We start from the raw sequence: 17,308 nt of genomic DNA, 5'->3' as shown, positions 1-17,308 counted from the left end.
TAATGTAAGTGGAATGAGTACATTTCAGGTGGGTCAGGCTGAGGCGTTTGGTGGGTTAGGTTAATAAAGCATCTTAACTTCACAATGGTTTCAACTCTAGATGGATCTCTCAAGACACAACTCCATCCAGTGTCAAGGAGCATCTACATATAGGCAATTTTAAAGAACCGTTGAAAATTACTTTCTTCTTGCCATTTGTACAGCTAGCTAGCAGTTTAAATTAAGCGTTAATTGTAGTTATTTTTAATCATCAGAAATGCTAAACCCTCGAAGGGATCTCGCGGGAACAGTTATAAAAGCTACACACTTCAATTCACAGAGGCAGGCTGGGACACAAAGTTGGTCTCCCGACTGCCAGGCCCTGGCATAAAGTAGAGGAAAAACCTGGACGTGCTGAGACAGTGTAAGTGCACAGCTGAACAAATGCCTGCTACGTGGCTGATTTAGCTGACTGTCATCTCCTGGCTATCAGGAGAATCTCCGTTTGCTCCAGTCAGCTAGGGACAGCACATACAAACAGATGAAAGAATTGAGGGATAGTTTTAATTAAACGAAGAACAAAATTGGGCTTGAACTAAAAATGATTTCTTAGGTCCACGATCCAACTTGCAGCTTGAAGAAACTGGGCTAGAACGTGACGTTTTCATTTTGTGTGTGAGGAAGGCAAAGGCATGGTGAGAAATCACCGACGAGCATCTACTCTGTGCCCAGAGCTCGGAAAAGTGGTTTGCAAATATTTTCTTATTTAATCATTAAATCATCTTTCAATTATATACAGCCACATTCCAGTTCTGGGCCACCTGTGCCTGTTGGCTGGATGTCTGTTCTGGGAATGTGAAGTGCTGGAACTTTAATATTGTTTTGGCTTTCTATAGCTGACCATCAAATTCTTATAATCAAATCTAATCTATGTGAAGATTAGGGGATTGCGCAGAGATCATTCATCCGCTGCTCTCCAGTGTTTACAATGGTACGTGTTATGGTTGGCACATTTTCATACAGTCAGCAAAACATATAGGGTCTTTATAGTTTTTATTCACACTATCGGCCCTTGCTGATTGTTTTCACATGCAGTATTAGTATCCTTGTACCGACCACAGGGAGAGCTCTGCAGAGCAGTGCCCGTTGAGAGCCAACCCCAGAAAGAACTGCACGGAGGAAATCTTCAAATGCCTCTCCTTCTCCTTCTCCTTCACCACTCTCACCCTGATGACCACAGGTGGATCTCAACTGAGGTGGCCAGCCACACAGGGACCTGCATTCACACGTGTATTTGAGTGAAGGAAGGACTCCTTTTGCCGGCCAGCTGGTATGACTCAGCGGATGGTTTAACAGCTGCTCAGCGGATCTTACAGATTTCTCCTTTTAATTATTAAACAGGAGAAGTTTAAGTGGAAACACTATTTAATGAAACGAGATGTCTCCAAATTGCACTCTTTCTAATTATTTATGCTGATGATAAAATGTTAAGTGTCAACGGAAGATGGCTGAGAATTACTCAGAACTTCAAAATCCACTGGGGTTACATGAGCAGAGATGTGAAGGCACTTGTTGGATCACCGTTTAATGATACAAGGATATATCTTGCTCCTATTCTGCCCGAGTAGTTCTGAGTAGTTCTCCCAGTTACAAGGAAGTACAGAACATGGTAGACCAAGTACTTCATTTCCAAAAGGAAACAGAATCTTAGGGGAGATAAACGGATTGCCCAAGGTCAAACTTTATTTCTCTCTCCTTCTCTTTCAGATCACACACACACACACATCCTTCCTCTAGCTTTTTCTGAGAACCACACAGCTGTGGTCTGGGTGTGTGGTTGTTGATGTTGGGGGAACAAGCTAACACTAGCTTGGGCGGGCCTCAGGTAGCTGCAAAGGCCTGTGTGGTTTTAGTTCCCTGAGCTCAGTTCAGGAAAGGCTTGTTAATGCCTTCAACCTTTCTGAACCCCCAGGTCTTATTAATTTACCACACAATAGAAAAATAGATGGAGATCATCCTTGGAGGGTAGGCTTCTCCAGCTGAACTGTATAACGAAAATACATTGGTGTTTAAGAGTGCATTTTTTTTCCTGTCAGTTTAAGTGCATGGAAAGACAAATCTATTTAAGCACCAAGTCTCAACAGATTTAACTCCTAAATGTGCCTGATATCAGCCCTCTCCTCTTTCTTCTTAAAGATGTTGTATAGTCCATGGGTATCATCTCTCTAGGAAAAACAGTAACTGCCTCAGGCAAATGGGCTTGGATCTAGTCTCCATTAAGTTTCTAAAATGTTAACTCGTGACACTCTGTTCTGATCATGCAGTTTTCAAAGCCTGGAAGAATTCCTCACCACACACCTCTTCCACGGGGCCTCATCATTTGATTCCTGTTGCCTTGATGGCTGCATTCTCATCCTGGGCCTCTTTGCCTTTCCTTTGTGCTCCAACAACCTCATCAGCAGTCCAGCCTGTGCAGGACTGCTGCCCAGACTGTCCATTTCCTATTCAGGCCGTACCATCCCTTCCCATTCTCCCCCAAGTCCCCACCTCTGAATCATCCATGATACTGGACAAATATACATGCTGGGCATTATTCTATACGCTTAGTGAGTCCTTTTAGGAAGCTAATGTGTTTTATTGATACACACACCCAGTGCAAGGCAAACGTATAAATGGGAGCCACATCTCTATAGAGCTGCTTTTCTTAGCTCCTGGACAGTGCTTTGAAATAATGATTTAAAGGCAAATTGACTTTCATAAAGCTAAAGAAACCATGGTGCCCTTATTATGGTGATGGTAATAATGGCTAATATTTGCCAAGCATGCGACAGTGGCCTAAGTATGTGATCGCACTACTGAATTCCTACAGAGTATACCCAGCAGTGGCTGTAGCCATTTAAAGGTGGGAATCCCAAGGCTCAGAGAACTTAACGTAGCCCAGGCGCTTTAATCTGGACCCCGAGCCTCAAATACCTTTTGTTTACCATCAATCTCAATTTCTACTGACACTGCTTCCCCATATTGTTGGCTTTCTCAATATTTCTGTGTTCATGGCAAACTCACATCTCAATTATAGTATTCAAACAATCTTTTCCCCCACTAGTCAGCTCTCTCCCTGCAATCTTGCATTAATGGCAACTGTTCCATTAATGGCAATTGTGCCATTCCAATTTCTAGGGCTCAAAACCTTGGCATGACTCCTGACTCTGTTGCTGCACAGCCTTCGAGGTCCTTAGGATATCCTGTTGGTTCCACATTCAGAACAGATATGGAATCTGACTGCATTCCACCTTCATCGCTACCAGTTCTTACCAGAATCACTTCAATATTCTGCCAACTTGTCTCCCAACCTTTATCTCTGCCCATTGCTTCTGTCTACAGCCAGCAGTAGAAAACGTTTGGAAGTGAGATTATATTTTGCCTCTGTCTGAAGCCAGTGTTCTGGAAACATTTGAAGCATGGCAAAAGGTCCTTCCAGTGGCCCACAGGATCACCCCAAACTTTATATTTCTGACCTTGCCTCTTAATTCTCTTCCTGCCCCTTCCACTGGAGACACACTGGCCTCAATGCTTCTAGAACAAGCACAGGCACTGTCTTGTCTTTTGCTCTTATCGTTGACTGTTTTATCTCCCTGGCACTTTTACATCAGAAATTCATATAGCTGCCTCCTTCACAGCCTTCAAGTTCTTACCTGTGTCACCCTCTCAATGACTGCTCCTAACTTCCCTATTTAATATGTGGTCTGATCCCAATCCTACCCCACCCCAGCCACTATTTCTGATTGATTTCCCCCATATTTTTCCCTGTCCCTCAGGATATAGCATAGTTGTCATGAGGCTAAATTACTGCCTCATGCTAGCAGAGCGTGATCTCCATGGATGTGCCCTGTGTCCCTAGAACATAGTCATGGCTGGAGCCTATTAAATGCTCACCAACTCAGTACTGAACATGGATCACCAACAACTATTTTATATAGAATTATAACAATTTAAACTCTCACTGGTAGGAAAGAGCCAAGAGGGCCACATCCCTGATGACAGCTCATCAAAGGCGATGGAACATCAGAACAGCAAAGCTTAAACACAAGGCAGCCAATAACACATTGCAGAAGCCATAGCTTGTGAGAGTGACCAAATGGCCTTTGGAGGCAGACAGGCTGGGTTCAAATGCTCTGTAGCCTACTAATTTGTACCTTATACCTTCGAAGAATGAAAAGAATGATTCCACATGTCTATCTTGTAGTTTTGATTGGTTGTTCCATTATCTATTAAGAACTTGTAGAATGTCAGGCAATGTTATAAGTGTTTTACAAATGCTAACCCAGTCAATTCTCATCACAAGCAATGATTTGCACTTTGCAAATGGGAAAACTGAGACATGGAGCTTAAGCAACTTTCCCAAAGGCATGTAGCAAGGAAAAGTGAAGCTGGGATTTGAGCCTGTCTGTGTGACATTAAAGCTCCTTTCCCATCTGTCCCCATCCTTGTGGCGAAGATGACACAAATGAACCCAAATCCTGTTAGAATCCCAGGCATTTGGTAAATTTTGGAAACTTGTCTGTAGCACTTATTACTATTATCACTGTTTAATAACAATCAGATATGTTATTTTTTTAATGAGCTTATCCACTGAGGAGTCAATATAAAGCCCACAGAGCTCTTCCTAAATCTAAGCACAACATTTAGATAGTGCTTAAGGCATGGGCTTTTAAAGTGATGTTAACTGTTCATTAAAGCAGCTTAAATGGCAAACATGTTCACAGATCACTTTAATGGAACATGACTCCTAGGTAATTTCATTGCTAACTGTGTGTTTCCAGTTCTTTCTGAAGAGAAGACATGACTCCCATTTCAAGTAACTTTGAAATATGAAGCAACTGCTCTCGGTCCGCTGTACTGACACTGATGGCAAAGAGAAAGGGAGTCGCCGGTAGTCGTAGGAAGCTGTGACAGCTGAGCAGCCATTCCCCCCTGGTTCTTATTACTTACAGACCGGCGGAAGCTCGTACTCGACCTCCAGAACCACTCTCTCCCCAACATTTTTCAGCAAGCTGATGATCTCATCGTGGCGAAATTTGGCCAGGTTGATCCCATTCACCGCCTTGATGTAGTCACCCACGTCCAGCTGGTCACTTCTGCAAAACAGCGTCGATGCAGTGGACACGGCCTCCCCACAGGCCACTCCACCATTGTTTTCACGTTCCCTCATCTAGCTTACCATGTCAACATAGCAAACATCCTGCTACTTAGGCTGGCCCTACAAGAAGGAGGGTAGCTGAGTATTAGTGGGATGCAGTGAAGCTAGCCTACTCACCCTGCCTGTGTCACTAGCTCTGATTGTTCCTCAAACCTTTCCTCTCTTTTATTTTTAAAACATCACAAAACCTACCCAGCAGGGTATCAAAGTAGATGCTGAGACTCAAAGTCAAAGTTTGGGCAGAGTGCAGGGAATCTTATGGAAGAAGGGGGTGATAGAAAGACCTGGAGGAGACAGGAGCTCCACAAAGAAGCCAAGAAGCAAAAAACTCTGGTCCCAGGGGCTCCTGCAGAGACAAATGCACCAATGAAAGACGATATATGGAGAGGACCTAGACCCCCTGCTTAGATGTAGCCCATATGGAGCTCAGTCTCCATGTGGGTTCCCTAGTAAGGGGAGCAGGAGCTGTCTCTGATATGTACTCAGTGTCTGGCTCTTTGATCACCTCCCCTTCAGGGTGGAGACAGACAGCCTTGCTAGACCACTGAGAAAGAGGATGCAGGCAGTCCTGATGAGACTTGATAGGCTGGGATCAGTGGACTAAGGGAAGGGGCATAAGGGAAGAAGAGAGAAGGAGGGTGGGGCTGGGAAGAGATAAGGAAGGGGGCTACAGCTGGGATAAAAAGTGAATAAATTGTAATAAACAATAAAATTAAAAAATTAACAAAAACATCATAAAACAACAACAACCATAAAAACTTTAAAAAAATTAGTTGCTTGCTCCCTAGGGTGGCTTCTCTAGGGATGGACCCTCCTGATCCTAGATATTGCAAATCTCTCCTTATTTCCTCTTATTTTTGTTGTCTGCCTTTTAGACATTTCACAGCTTTTAATGTCTTTGTTGGAAGTGAGTCCAGAGTCAGAGCAAAGGAAATTAGTCAGCACTTTCGTTTCTTATTGTTTGCTTTTCAAAAAAAAGCACTGACTATTAATGACTGATAAAACATGTATTGGGAGAGAAGAAATTACAGAGAACTATACAGAACAATATATATATCATATAGAACTATACATATAGAACTATATATTCAACCATTCCCATATTCTCTCACACGTCTAGGCTTTACTAGACAGATGCCCAAACCAAGAGCAGGCAGCGAGACCAATAGTGGGTGTTAAAATGTATGTCACTGGACACACTGCTCTGGGTTTCCCCCTAGAAAACCGTTTAAGTCTGGTGAGAAAGAAAGCCTTAGTAAAAAAGTAAATGCTTTCCCTAGGAACTTGGAGCTGTGCCTCCCTCTCTTCCTCACCCGACATTTCAAAATCGAATGGGTCATCTGCTCCACATTTAGTAGATCTGAATGTCACTTCCCCACTGCAACCCATTTGCTATCCAGAGGCGCAGCCAGACCTTAAGCAATCCTGTGGAAATTAAACCTGTGAGAGGTGGGCTGCTCCTGGGGTGACAGGAAACTCTCCAGGGGCTTAAGCACAGCCCAGGCAAGCCGCTGGAAGAGCCAGGAAGCAGTTCCTGAAGCATGCCCACTGTGCTTCTTCTGGAGGAGGCACTGCCTGGTGGATGGCAGCTGCCATTTATTTATCAGTGATGTTTTTCTGATAAACTCTAATTCTCTGAATTAATTATACCCTTGTTCCATTTTATTTTATTATTTTATTTTATTTTTCTGTTTCCCCACAAGGCAGGTACCTGGCAGCGATTCCTCCCTGCCGCAGGTTGGACACTCTCGGCTTGCCATCTTTATCAATTCCTCCTGATACCGTCAGGCCAAGCGTGGTTCCTTCCTTCTTCATCAGTTCCACCACGGTGGAGCCCTTGAATTCCTCTGTAAAAGAGAAGCAGTCAGTCCGTTAAAAATGAGAGACAAGCCAGAGATATGGCTGAGGACTCCACTCCCTGTATTTCCCCCAACTTTTGGATTTATGTGAAAAGACCTCTACTTTCATTGTAAATTGCGGTGCCTTGGGAGGTTGGGTGTGCAGATGGCTCTGGGAAGGGCATTCTAGGAGAGGTAATTAAACCAGCACCACTGTAGTCCACTCTGACTTCACAATAGTCTCAGTCCTCTTAGGCACCAATGACAGTGTTCTCCCCATGGTTTCTGCTACTCACTAGAGACTTTGCTATTCTCGTAATTTGAAATACAAGAATGTTGTCAGGCGACGAGAAACAATTTGATATAATCATACAAATGTGTAAAACACAGCAGCCAACTCGCTGTTCACCAGACAGCTCAGCTTAGGAAGCCAACAGCCGGAAGAGTGTCCTATGCAGATTCTAGAAATATTATCAGCACTAGTTCAGTTTTTAGAAATCAAAGTAACAAGGCTCAGGTGACAGGTTCTATCATTTATTAAAGAATATGTCACAGCAAGGTGGTGCTGGTCATCAGGATTTGGGGTAACTGCCATAAAGCTTTCACTATCAAGGCAACAGACTTTCTTTTTCTTTGAGGCAGGGTTTCTCTGTGTAGCCATGGCTGTCCTGGATTCACTTTGTAAACCAGGCTGGCCTCGATCTCATAGCAGTCCACCTGCCTCTGCGTCTCCGAATGCTGAGATGACAGTCATGCACCCCCATGCTTAAAACTCAACAGATTTTATGGGAATATTATTTATACACTAATCAGGAACTCAAACATTTGGATTTTAGCCAGGGTAGAAGGTAAGATAACTTTAAGAATGTACTTCTTGTAGGAAATAAAAATGAGAAGGTCAACATTTCCTCTGTGGAGGCTGAAATAAACTCTGTTAGAGGTTCCTGCCGTGTGATTTCCTCAGTTACACAGATACTTTCTGGATGTGGATGGAAACCACAGAGTTTTGTAATTTGCTGAGTCAGGTTATAAATGTTAGGAGTCATGTAGTTCTAGAATGCCAAACATACATTAAAGTATAAGAACAGACTTGTTTGTATTAAGTCATAGGTATTTTTTAAAAAAAGATTAATTGTACTTTTTTCCCCTTCATTATACATAACAGTTAATTATAATTTCAAAAATCTCTATGAATGTTTATCATACAGATATTTAAACTGTTGTTGGTAGATTATTCTACCAAGATATTAAAAAAAATAATGATAAGGGAAGAAATGATATCTCACGTGGCCCAGTGTGCCGAACAGATCACCTGGGGAAAGTACCCAAGGGGCACAATTTCCCCAGCGGCATAGTTGTCATCCCAGTCCAGCCAGCCAGGATTGCCTGGTCACATGAGCATAATGCTCCAGCATGTCAACCAAGATGTCTATGTTTCCATGGCAACCTCATGAGGCTGCACTATATAGTGTTCTTTAAAGCAGAGGCTGCGCAAGAAGCTATGACTTCATACTAATGTCAGCTTCATCCAGAACACTTCTCTGAAAGCTCAACTAAGGACTGAAAGCCACTAATCAAAGTTCTGGCCAACTGCATGAAAGTCCCAGGCCTTTTATGGTACAGGTACACCTTACTTGAGTCCATTAGCATTTGCTTGTTACCTGTGCCCCCTTAAAACAACATCTTGGCAAGCCACTGACACCAATATGGGCCAAAAATATTGAAGACATCAATGTAAGAAATAACCTCGCCAGGTGTGGCACACGCCTGCAATCCCAGCACTCAGGGAGGCAGAGGCAGGTGGATGTGAGGTTGAAGCCAGCCTGGTCTACAAATAGAGTCCATGACAACCAAGGCTATACAGAGAAACCCAACCCAAACCAAACTAAACAAACAAAAACCAAAACAACAACAGCCGAAACAAACCCCCAAAGTTTGTTGGTAGAAAAAAGGTTTCAATGTTAAAAAAAACATATTAATAATTAAGCAAGATGGTGTAGTAGATGGTATCCAGCTGCATCACACACATGTAAGGGTGCCTAACAAGCTTGGCCAACAAAAACACTCTCTGGCTATTTTTAAAATATACAGAGTAGTTGTATATACTTAAACATCTGGTGTGGACCTTTAAGAGTTAGACACTCAAAACCTACTAATTAGCTGGGAATATCAAACAATGTCATTTCATCATACTCATCTTTCCCTATCCCTCCGCTTAACTATTCCCAGATCGCCATCTCCTTCCCCATGACTCCACACCTCCTTCCCCACGACTCCTTGTCCTCCCTTTTTTCTTTTGAAATAACCCACCACATTCACTTTGTGTTGCCCCAGTACCCAAGAGTTATAGGCTCATCCGGCGGAGTGCAGATAACCTGCCATGGACACACCCTTAAGGGAAAATGACTCAACCTTCTTAGGAAGCAATCAATTGTCAATAACTCCTCGGTTTTGGGTGGTGGTGGTGGTGGGAAGATCATGGGCCCTTCCCTTCCTCGTGCTGGAATATTTGCTGGCTTGATCTTGTGCAGGTCTTGCACAGGTACCTGAAGCTGTTGGGAGCTCCTCAGGAGGAATCCAGGTATGTTCTGCAGACACTGTTTCACCCTGGTGCTCCACAATTCATGGCTCTTTCAATCTTTCTGCCTCTTTTGGCGCAATAGTCTCTAAGTGCGCCCTTCTTCTGTCCACCCCCCTTCTATGTGTATGTAAAATAGATGTTCAACCTGTGGCTAATTACTCCCCAGTCACCTTGACTTTATGTCTGTTTCTGCTGCCTACTGCTAACTACTGTTCACTGCACAAAGAAACTTGTCTGATTAGGTCTGGGAGTTGCACTAATATGAGGGTTTAGAGGTATGAATTTAGAGGGCAGTTGGATACTACGGCCATTTGACAGAATCATAGTAGCTCTGGGTTCTTGGCTAGATTTCCAGTACTAAGCATGTATTTCCTCTTGTGGAACAGGCCTTAACCCCAATCAGAAAGGAGTTGGTTATCCCCATAAAATTCCTGCCACTACTACACCCAGGGGTATATTGCAATGTTGGTCATTACTGTAGTTTGCAGAGTTCACAACTGGGTAAAATGATTGGCCATTTCTTTCTCCCAGCAGCCTGCATACAGCCTACCAGGACTGTGAAAGCTAGTCAAAGAGAGAGATGAAGCTTTGTGGTCAGAACCAAGTCGATTTCTGCATGTCTTGTGACCAAAGGACACATGAAAAATGTAAGCGGTCACATCAGGCCTGCCATGTGAGAAGTTTCAGTTCACTGGAGCTTATTTCTCTTTGGGTCTCCAGGGCTATGCACACTGTATGAGCGGGGTTCCTATGACATGGTGTTCAGTCCTCTGGGAGAACAGTATGTAGCTCTGTCTCTACAGGGAAACTAGGTGCCAAGTCCTTCCAAGGCTTCTGGCTGAATCTCAAAAACCATGAGAAACTCAGTTCTTTTCATTTATTTATTTTTTTTCCTGCGGAATATAAATCCATTATTCTGGGTACTTTAAAAGCTGGTAATAGTCAATTACCCTCTCATTTAAAGATATTTTAAGTCTTTCCCAAAGAGCTAGTTTTAATACAAAGAAAGAAAACATTTATGTCCCAGTTAATTAAGTAATTGGTGCTGTCATTAATTCAGTAAGACACTGAACACTTACGATGAACCAAACAACAAAACTCCAAGATGGAAAATGTTAAGGCCATTATCCTCGAGATACTCAGGATAGTTATGGAGGCAAAGCCACACATGGTGTGGAGTGTGGGAAGGCAGGCAGAGGAAAGCATTTTGGGAACAAGGTAAACAAAAGGTGTATGTTTCCAAACGCAAGAACTATTTCACGGTTTTGCCTCCTGACCAATCTGCTCGATTTATTGATTAGGATTAGCTGGGTAGCAGCAGCCCAGACTGGAGGAGTAATACAAATTAAGCAAAGTCCAGAAGCAAAGGTAGAATATTCTTGCAAGAAAATGTGCTGAATCACAGGGATGCTAACTGCCAATAAGTCTCTTTAGTCTCAAAGGAACTGATTCAGTCTGTTATGGGTGTTTCTAAAAGGAGTGGGAGAGAAGGGGAAGTCTGGGAGAGGGAGGAACCTGCAGCTGGAATTTGCTTCCTGTTAACCTACAGGCTCTCCTCAAACCATCAATCATTCCACGTCTTTTTTGGTGTTTAATGTTTGCGTAATGATGCAAAGGCAGAGAGGAATGAAGACAGATGCTTTCATTTGCATGAGTTCGTTTCTATCTCAGGGCTTACTAAACAAACACTGCAGTAAAACTGGGGGACTTGGGCAAGTCAGTATGCACCAGCAATTTCTCTCCTTTGTGATTTAAATTGCAAATAACCTTCAGCAAAGGAAGACCTCACAGCAAATACAGCACGTTCAAATGATCAGCCGCGTAGGACACAGGTGAACCTAGTTGGCCATGAAGAGGCGGTTCCGGATTTGAGATTTTCCTAATCATTATATTTAATTATCATTAAAAAGAAAAGAAAAGAAAAAAAAGAAGAAAATTGGCAGGTTTACATTTGTACCACTCAATCTACTCAACGCGAGTCTCACTGGTAGTATGGGATTTAGTGGTTCACTATTTTCCTTTGGGTTTGTAATTTAGTCTTTTAGGGTATGAAAGTCCTGAAAGTTTAAAGAAAAGAAATAGCCACAAAAAGATCTTGCCCTCTGAACCTGTGCCAGAGCATCTGCCATGTTGTGTTCCCTACTGCTCTGCATAAGGATGCAGCGTGATGAGGCTTGGTTATGTGAACGCCTCGTTTTCTCGATCCTGCTGCCTCGTTGTTTATTCTGAAGTAATGTTAGGCTTAGTCTAGTGAAAGCGAGTTAGTCTTGGTTCTCTGGAGGGTTACTGAAATTTAGGAGCTAAATAAGGAGGGAATTTCCCGTGTTATGAGCATCGCTGAAAGTGGGGTGTATGTGCTGGTTACTCTAGGGTGGCGGCTGCTAGGACTAGTAAATGGAGACCGCAGTGGTGAAGCCGGTGAGGGTCCTACTCAGTGTGGAAAAGCAGCGTTGTGGATGGTTCCTGAGAACCCAAGTCTTGAAGGCAGCCTAGCTAGAGGGCCAGAGGCCGGGGAGGTCTTCCACTGTGAGGCTGCTGGGATGCGCTGGTCCTCAGAGTTGGTCAGTCAGTCCAGCTATGTGCTGTGGCATCTGGGGATCTTTGGGGTACTGTTTCCTGGACCTTCCCAGGACTTCCTGGAACTGTACCAGAACTCCTGCTCACAGGGTTGGTTTATATTATTCTTGTTTTCATTAGGTAATTGGACTGGAGAATTCGATACTACGATGGAGCAGCTGAGAGTGGCCATTGACACGGTAAATTCTACCAGAGTGGACGCAGGACTAGCCACAGGATTATCATCATGGATTGCTGCAGCCATGAATCATCTGAAGGAATGGGCGGGCATGGGAGCGTTAGCAGGCCTTCTGGTGTTGGTCTCCTTGGTTTGCCTGTGGTATATATGCAAGATTAGAGTCTCACAACAGCGTAATGCAGCCATGACCATTCAGGCCTTTACAGCCATTGAAGCAGGACAGTCTCCCCAAGCATGGTTGGCTACCATAAAAAGCTAAAATGTTACGCTCAGGATGCGAGGCTAAGCACTGCACACAGGGTCAGCCGCTTTGGAGCCAGAGAAGAGCATGTCTGATTGCATGCAGGTTGATGCCCCAGGTCCCGCCTCTGAGAAAAAGGTATCGGACGGGTCTGATGCTCTTTGGGTGGATGACACCTAAATGAACATCGGTACAAAGTCCCAATTTATTTCTAATATCAGAGATCAGACCTCTACTCTTGCCTGATGCGTCTAAAACAAAAGGGGGAACTGTAGAGAGCTGCGTAATGCCGCACCTGAAAGAGGGAGCTGGTTTCCGCCTCCCACCTTCCCGATGGTGAGTGCTCTCTGTCACGAACAACTCCACATTTGGCTAAGGCCGAGGATCTGGCTTGCTTCCATGTATGTGGACCTATCTGCATTGCCCACGTGGCATGCTGAGGTTGGCTACCCAGAGGCTATTTAAGCTGTGGGCTGGCTTTCCCCAGGGTCAGATGATTGTTCAAGGTTCCTGAATAAACTGCATTGAAAAAAAAAAACCCCAAAAAAATAAAAACACTAATTTTTAAAATTTTTTTATGCAGAACAACCTGTTGTCTGCCTAATGACTTGTCATTTACTCAGAGGTTTACGGTGTATTTCTATCAAGCTTTTAATTATACTTTGAGGTCACTGTAGATTCATATGTGTGTAAGGAATAACCAGGGGGCCTGCAGAGACTGATGCACCAACCAAAAAGCATGCATGGAGAGGACCTAGGTCCCCTGCTCAGACGTAGCCCATGGCATACATGTGTTTCCCTAGTTAGGGGATCAGGGGAGGGGCTGTCTCTGACATGGACTCTATTGCCTGCTTTTTGATGACTTTCCCCTGGTGGCAAGAGGATGCAAGCAGTCCTAGTGCTATTTGATAGGCTGGAGTCATATGGTAGGGGAGGGGGGCTCCCCTTTCTGAGAGCTAGGGGAGGAGGATGGGGGGAAGAAGAAGGGAGATTAGGACTGGGAGGAAACAAGGGAGGGGGCTACAATAAGGATGTAAAGTGAATAAATTATTAAAAAATGAATAAAATTAAACTTACAAAAACTGAACAATAAATAAACAAATGTTGCTATATATTATAAATTTTAAAAAAGGAGGCACTGGCCCCTTTGACTACTGCTTGCATTTTGTGATACGGTAAGATATGCCCAGGACAGTAGCATCGGTGAAATGAAGCCACTCAAAAATTCTGTTAGCATAAGGAATAAGTATATTACTCTTTCATAGACATAGCATTTTCCTCCTACACCCATCTCTTCCTGAACCTCTGGCCACCTATAATCTGTTTTTGTAACTGTGGGGTTTCAAAAACATTAAATAAATGGAATCATGCACTGTGAATGAAAATGAACTTTTTAGGGTTAACCTCTTCCTTTTATTCTTTGACATTTAGCATCATCCTGTACTGTTTTGTCCAAGCTGTTTTTCTGCATTATTAATCTCTGAGAACTATTCATAGTACAACAAACTATACAACAGTTTGTGTAGCTATTGCCTGTTGAAAGACATCTTGGTTGTTTCCGACTTCAGTTATTATTAATGAGGTTATTCTAAATATTCATGTGCAGGTTTTACATGAACATACATATTCATTCCTGTGGAATAAATAAATGCCCAGGAGTATACTCTGTAAGTCATATAGTAGCTGATATTTAGCTCTCTAATAAACTGTTCAACTGCTTACTCTCTTAATGTCTCTACTTTTAGTATACAAATCATTCCATTTCTCTGTGTCCCATCACATAACTGATATTATCACTAATATTTATTTAGCCCTTGGATAAGCATGTATCTGTGTGTCTGTGTGTGTGTGTCTATCCAATTACACTTAGAAATTAGACTGTTCTCACTGTTAGGTTCTGGAGCTAAACACTGCTAATGTAGATAGGGTCTGACTGGTCCTCCTTTAATGGAATCTGCATTTGTTGATAATTTTGCTACAGTTTGAAGCACAGTTTCTAAAGTTTTCTGCATAGCTAATAATATGATATACATTTAAGTCTTTGACCTAGTTGCATTTTCATACGGATTTTTTTTCATCTTTTTTTTGCCTAAAGATATCCAATTACCCCAGTGATATTTTCTAGACCGGCATATTTATTAAGTGCCTTTGCATCCTGTTGAAAACAAGTCAGACATAGTGACACAGTGCATTTCTTGGTCTTCTTGTTCCTGTTATTGTGTGTATTTATTTCCCATTAATGTCCCCTGTCCTTAATTACTGCAACTTTAATGTGTATTGAAACTGGGTAGAGGGACTGACTCCTCCCACTTTGTTCATAGTTTTAAAAATTGTTCTTTTGCTCTTCTATACAAACTTTAAAATAATCTTGTTTATGAAAATGTTGCTGAAATTTCAGTGGGACATCTGACCATCTTATTCAAAAATTTGAGAGAATTAAATTCGTTGTTGCCCAGGATTTTCTATTTGATAAAAGCTAGCAAATCTGTCTAGTTTTCACTTACACTTGTATCTTTGTTTTCATTCATAAATATTTTCCCAGTTTTGAACACACGAGTTCTATATTGTATTTTTCTCATTTTATATCTAAACACTTTCTCCAGTTATCATAAATAATATATTGTTGAACTCAATATACATTATTCCTTGGTAGGCTATACACATACACTGACTTACATATATTTATCTTATATCCTCTGATTTGCAGGAGTCATCTGTTTGTATAATTTGTTATATAATTTCTTTATATGATGCACTATGATATCTGCCTTATAAAGATAATTATTTCGTGTGCAAATAGGGACTTTTCTATGGTTTCTATGTTCTATATACATGTATCTTTTTTCTTTTTTTTCTTAAGTATTTGTGGGCTTCCAACTCAATGTTGAATTAAAGTGGTGAGAATGGACAGCCTTACCTTTTATCAGTCTTGATAAGCATTTGGAAAAGCATTTGGATTTCATTATTATGTTGGCTATAGGCTTTTTCTATAAAAAATTATTAAATTGAAGCAATCATTGTTTTTAACTTTCAAAGAGATTTCTAAAGCCATCAGTATGTTATTTTTTTCAATTGTTTTGCATTGATCAATGTCTTTATTTATTTATTTATTTTTAGCTTGACAATATGTTGAATTACAGTAAAAGATTTTTCTGGTATTGAGTAAACCTTGTATTTCTAAAATGAGCACAGTTTGATCATACTATTAAAAAAAACAAGTTGTTGAATTCTATTGCAAATACTTGTATTAATAATCCCTCTATTCAATTCAGGAATGATGTGACCTTTACATTTTATTTGTGTGTGTGTGTGTGTGTTGTCTTTCATGTTGACATAAGGATGGCATTACCTTTCTAAAATGAATCAGGAAATTTTTTGCATTATCTAGAAGATATTATACAGAATTGTTAATTATTTGGTAAAATCATCCAGTGAAGCCATCTAGACCGGCAGGTTTCTTGGGAAAGTTTAAAACCCACAAATTCAATTTCCTTAATAGTGTTAAGACTACTCAAATTATCTGTTTCATATTAGGGGGCTCATAGCTGTGTCTTTCAAGACTTGGTCCATGTCGGTTTATATGAGGACCAGCCTTGTTTAAAAGCACTGGGTTATGCTGAAATCTTGTCAAACCTGCAATGTAATAATATAGGGTTTGTTATCTGAGGAGAGACTGCTGGGAAGAAATTGGGAACCAAAGAGAATTTCCCAGACCTGAACTTTAACCAAAGGTTCTTCTATAAAACGCTAGTATGAAGCAATAGTTTGGACTGAATGCAATGCCATGAGAAAAAGCATTTTACCTCTGGATGGAAACCAGCTACTAGGAAGCCAGTGTAGAGGTATAACACATTAGCCACGTGGTCCATATTGTACCAGCAATAACAATTACAGATACAAATACAACAGGGTTAGTTCTGTCCATACCTATTTCCAGGTGGGTGTTTCCCATCAACAGTCAGCAGTTTCCCTTAGAATCACGGGTCTGTGCTCTTTCTTCCCTGCATTTTGCCACTTCCCCAAAGGCTCTGATTACCAAACTGCATAGAGAGGCACTGCAGGTTTCATAGTCACGGCACCGTTACGAGAGGTTTCACTTTTTCTTGAGGGAAACGCGGTCGTACTTAGCATCTGTTGGAAGCAATGGCACCTACCATTTAAACACCTGATCATCCTACATGGCTTTTGTAGATGGCTTACTGTTTTGAAGCAGAGATTTTTCTCATGGATGCTATCTATGATCAAAGCAAGACCGTGGGAAAATCAGTGTGGAGCAGGAACTAAGTTTGCAGATGTTAATTGGGCTTGAGGGTCTGAGAAGGCGTACAACGTGTGACAAGCACGCAAACCTTTATTAAATATTAGTGTTACTTGAGCCTGAAATAAACTTCATTTTACGTTTTTCAGATCATAAGTCATTGGGAGAATCTATGCGCTATATTATTTGGACTCAACTGTAGAATAACTTTTGGGTCTTCATTTGTATGGTCTGAAATTACCAAGAATGTAAGGGCTTCCTAAAAAAAAGCTTGGAAACCTGTGCCACAGCATTCCTTATTTCAGCATGACTGCACCCAGCAAATGGAATAAGCAGAAGAGATTCCCCGAAAGCCATCATATTTCAAGGGCAGCGGCTCATGTTCCATTCATACCTGACTTCAAAGGCAAATGCCCAGACAGCACAGTCAGGTGAATCTGGCTCCAGGTGGCTGGCTGT

The 17,308-nt window shown here is 41.9% G+C and overlaps 1 protein-coding gene across 18 annotated transcripts in view; it reads right to left on the bottom strand.

Annotated features, from left to right (window-relative positions):
• Positions 1 to 17,308, bottom strand: part of Grip1 (glutamate receptor interacting protein 1) — a 642,849-nt gene that overhangs the window by 152,470 nt on the left and 473,071 nt on the right. For all 18 annotated transcript variants that reach the window (XM_060378110.1, XM_060378115.1, XM_060378114.1 and 15 more), the window contains 2 exons: positions 6,888 to 7,023; positions 4,969 to 5,114 (listed from right to left, as the gene is read on the bottom strand). In XM_060378110.1, coding sequence (XP_060234093.1) covers positions 4,969 to 5,114; positions 6,888 to 7,023 — 282 coding nt within the window. The remainder of the gene's footprint in view (positions 1 to 4,968; positions 5,115 to 6,887; positions 7,024 to 17,308) is intronic.

This window comes from Meriones unguiculatus, chromosome 2, assembly GCF_030254825.1.
Source record: "Meriones unguiculatus strain TT.TT164.6M chromosome 2, Bangor_MerUng_6.1, whole genome shotgun sequence".
Taxonomy (NCBI): Eukaryota; Metazoa; Chordata; class Mammalia; order Rodentia; family Muridae; genus Meriones; species Meriones unguiculatus.
This window is presented reverse-complemented; position numbering and strand designations above follow the sequence as displayed.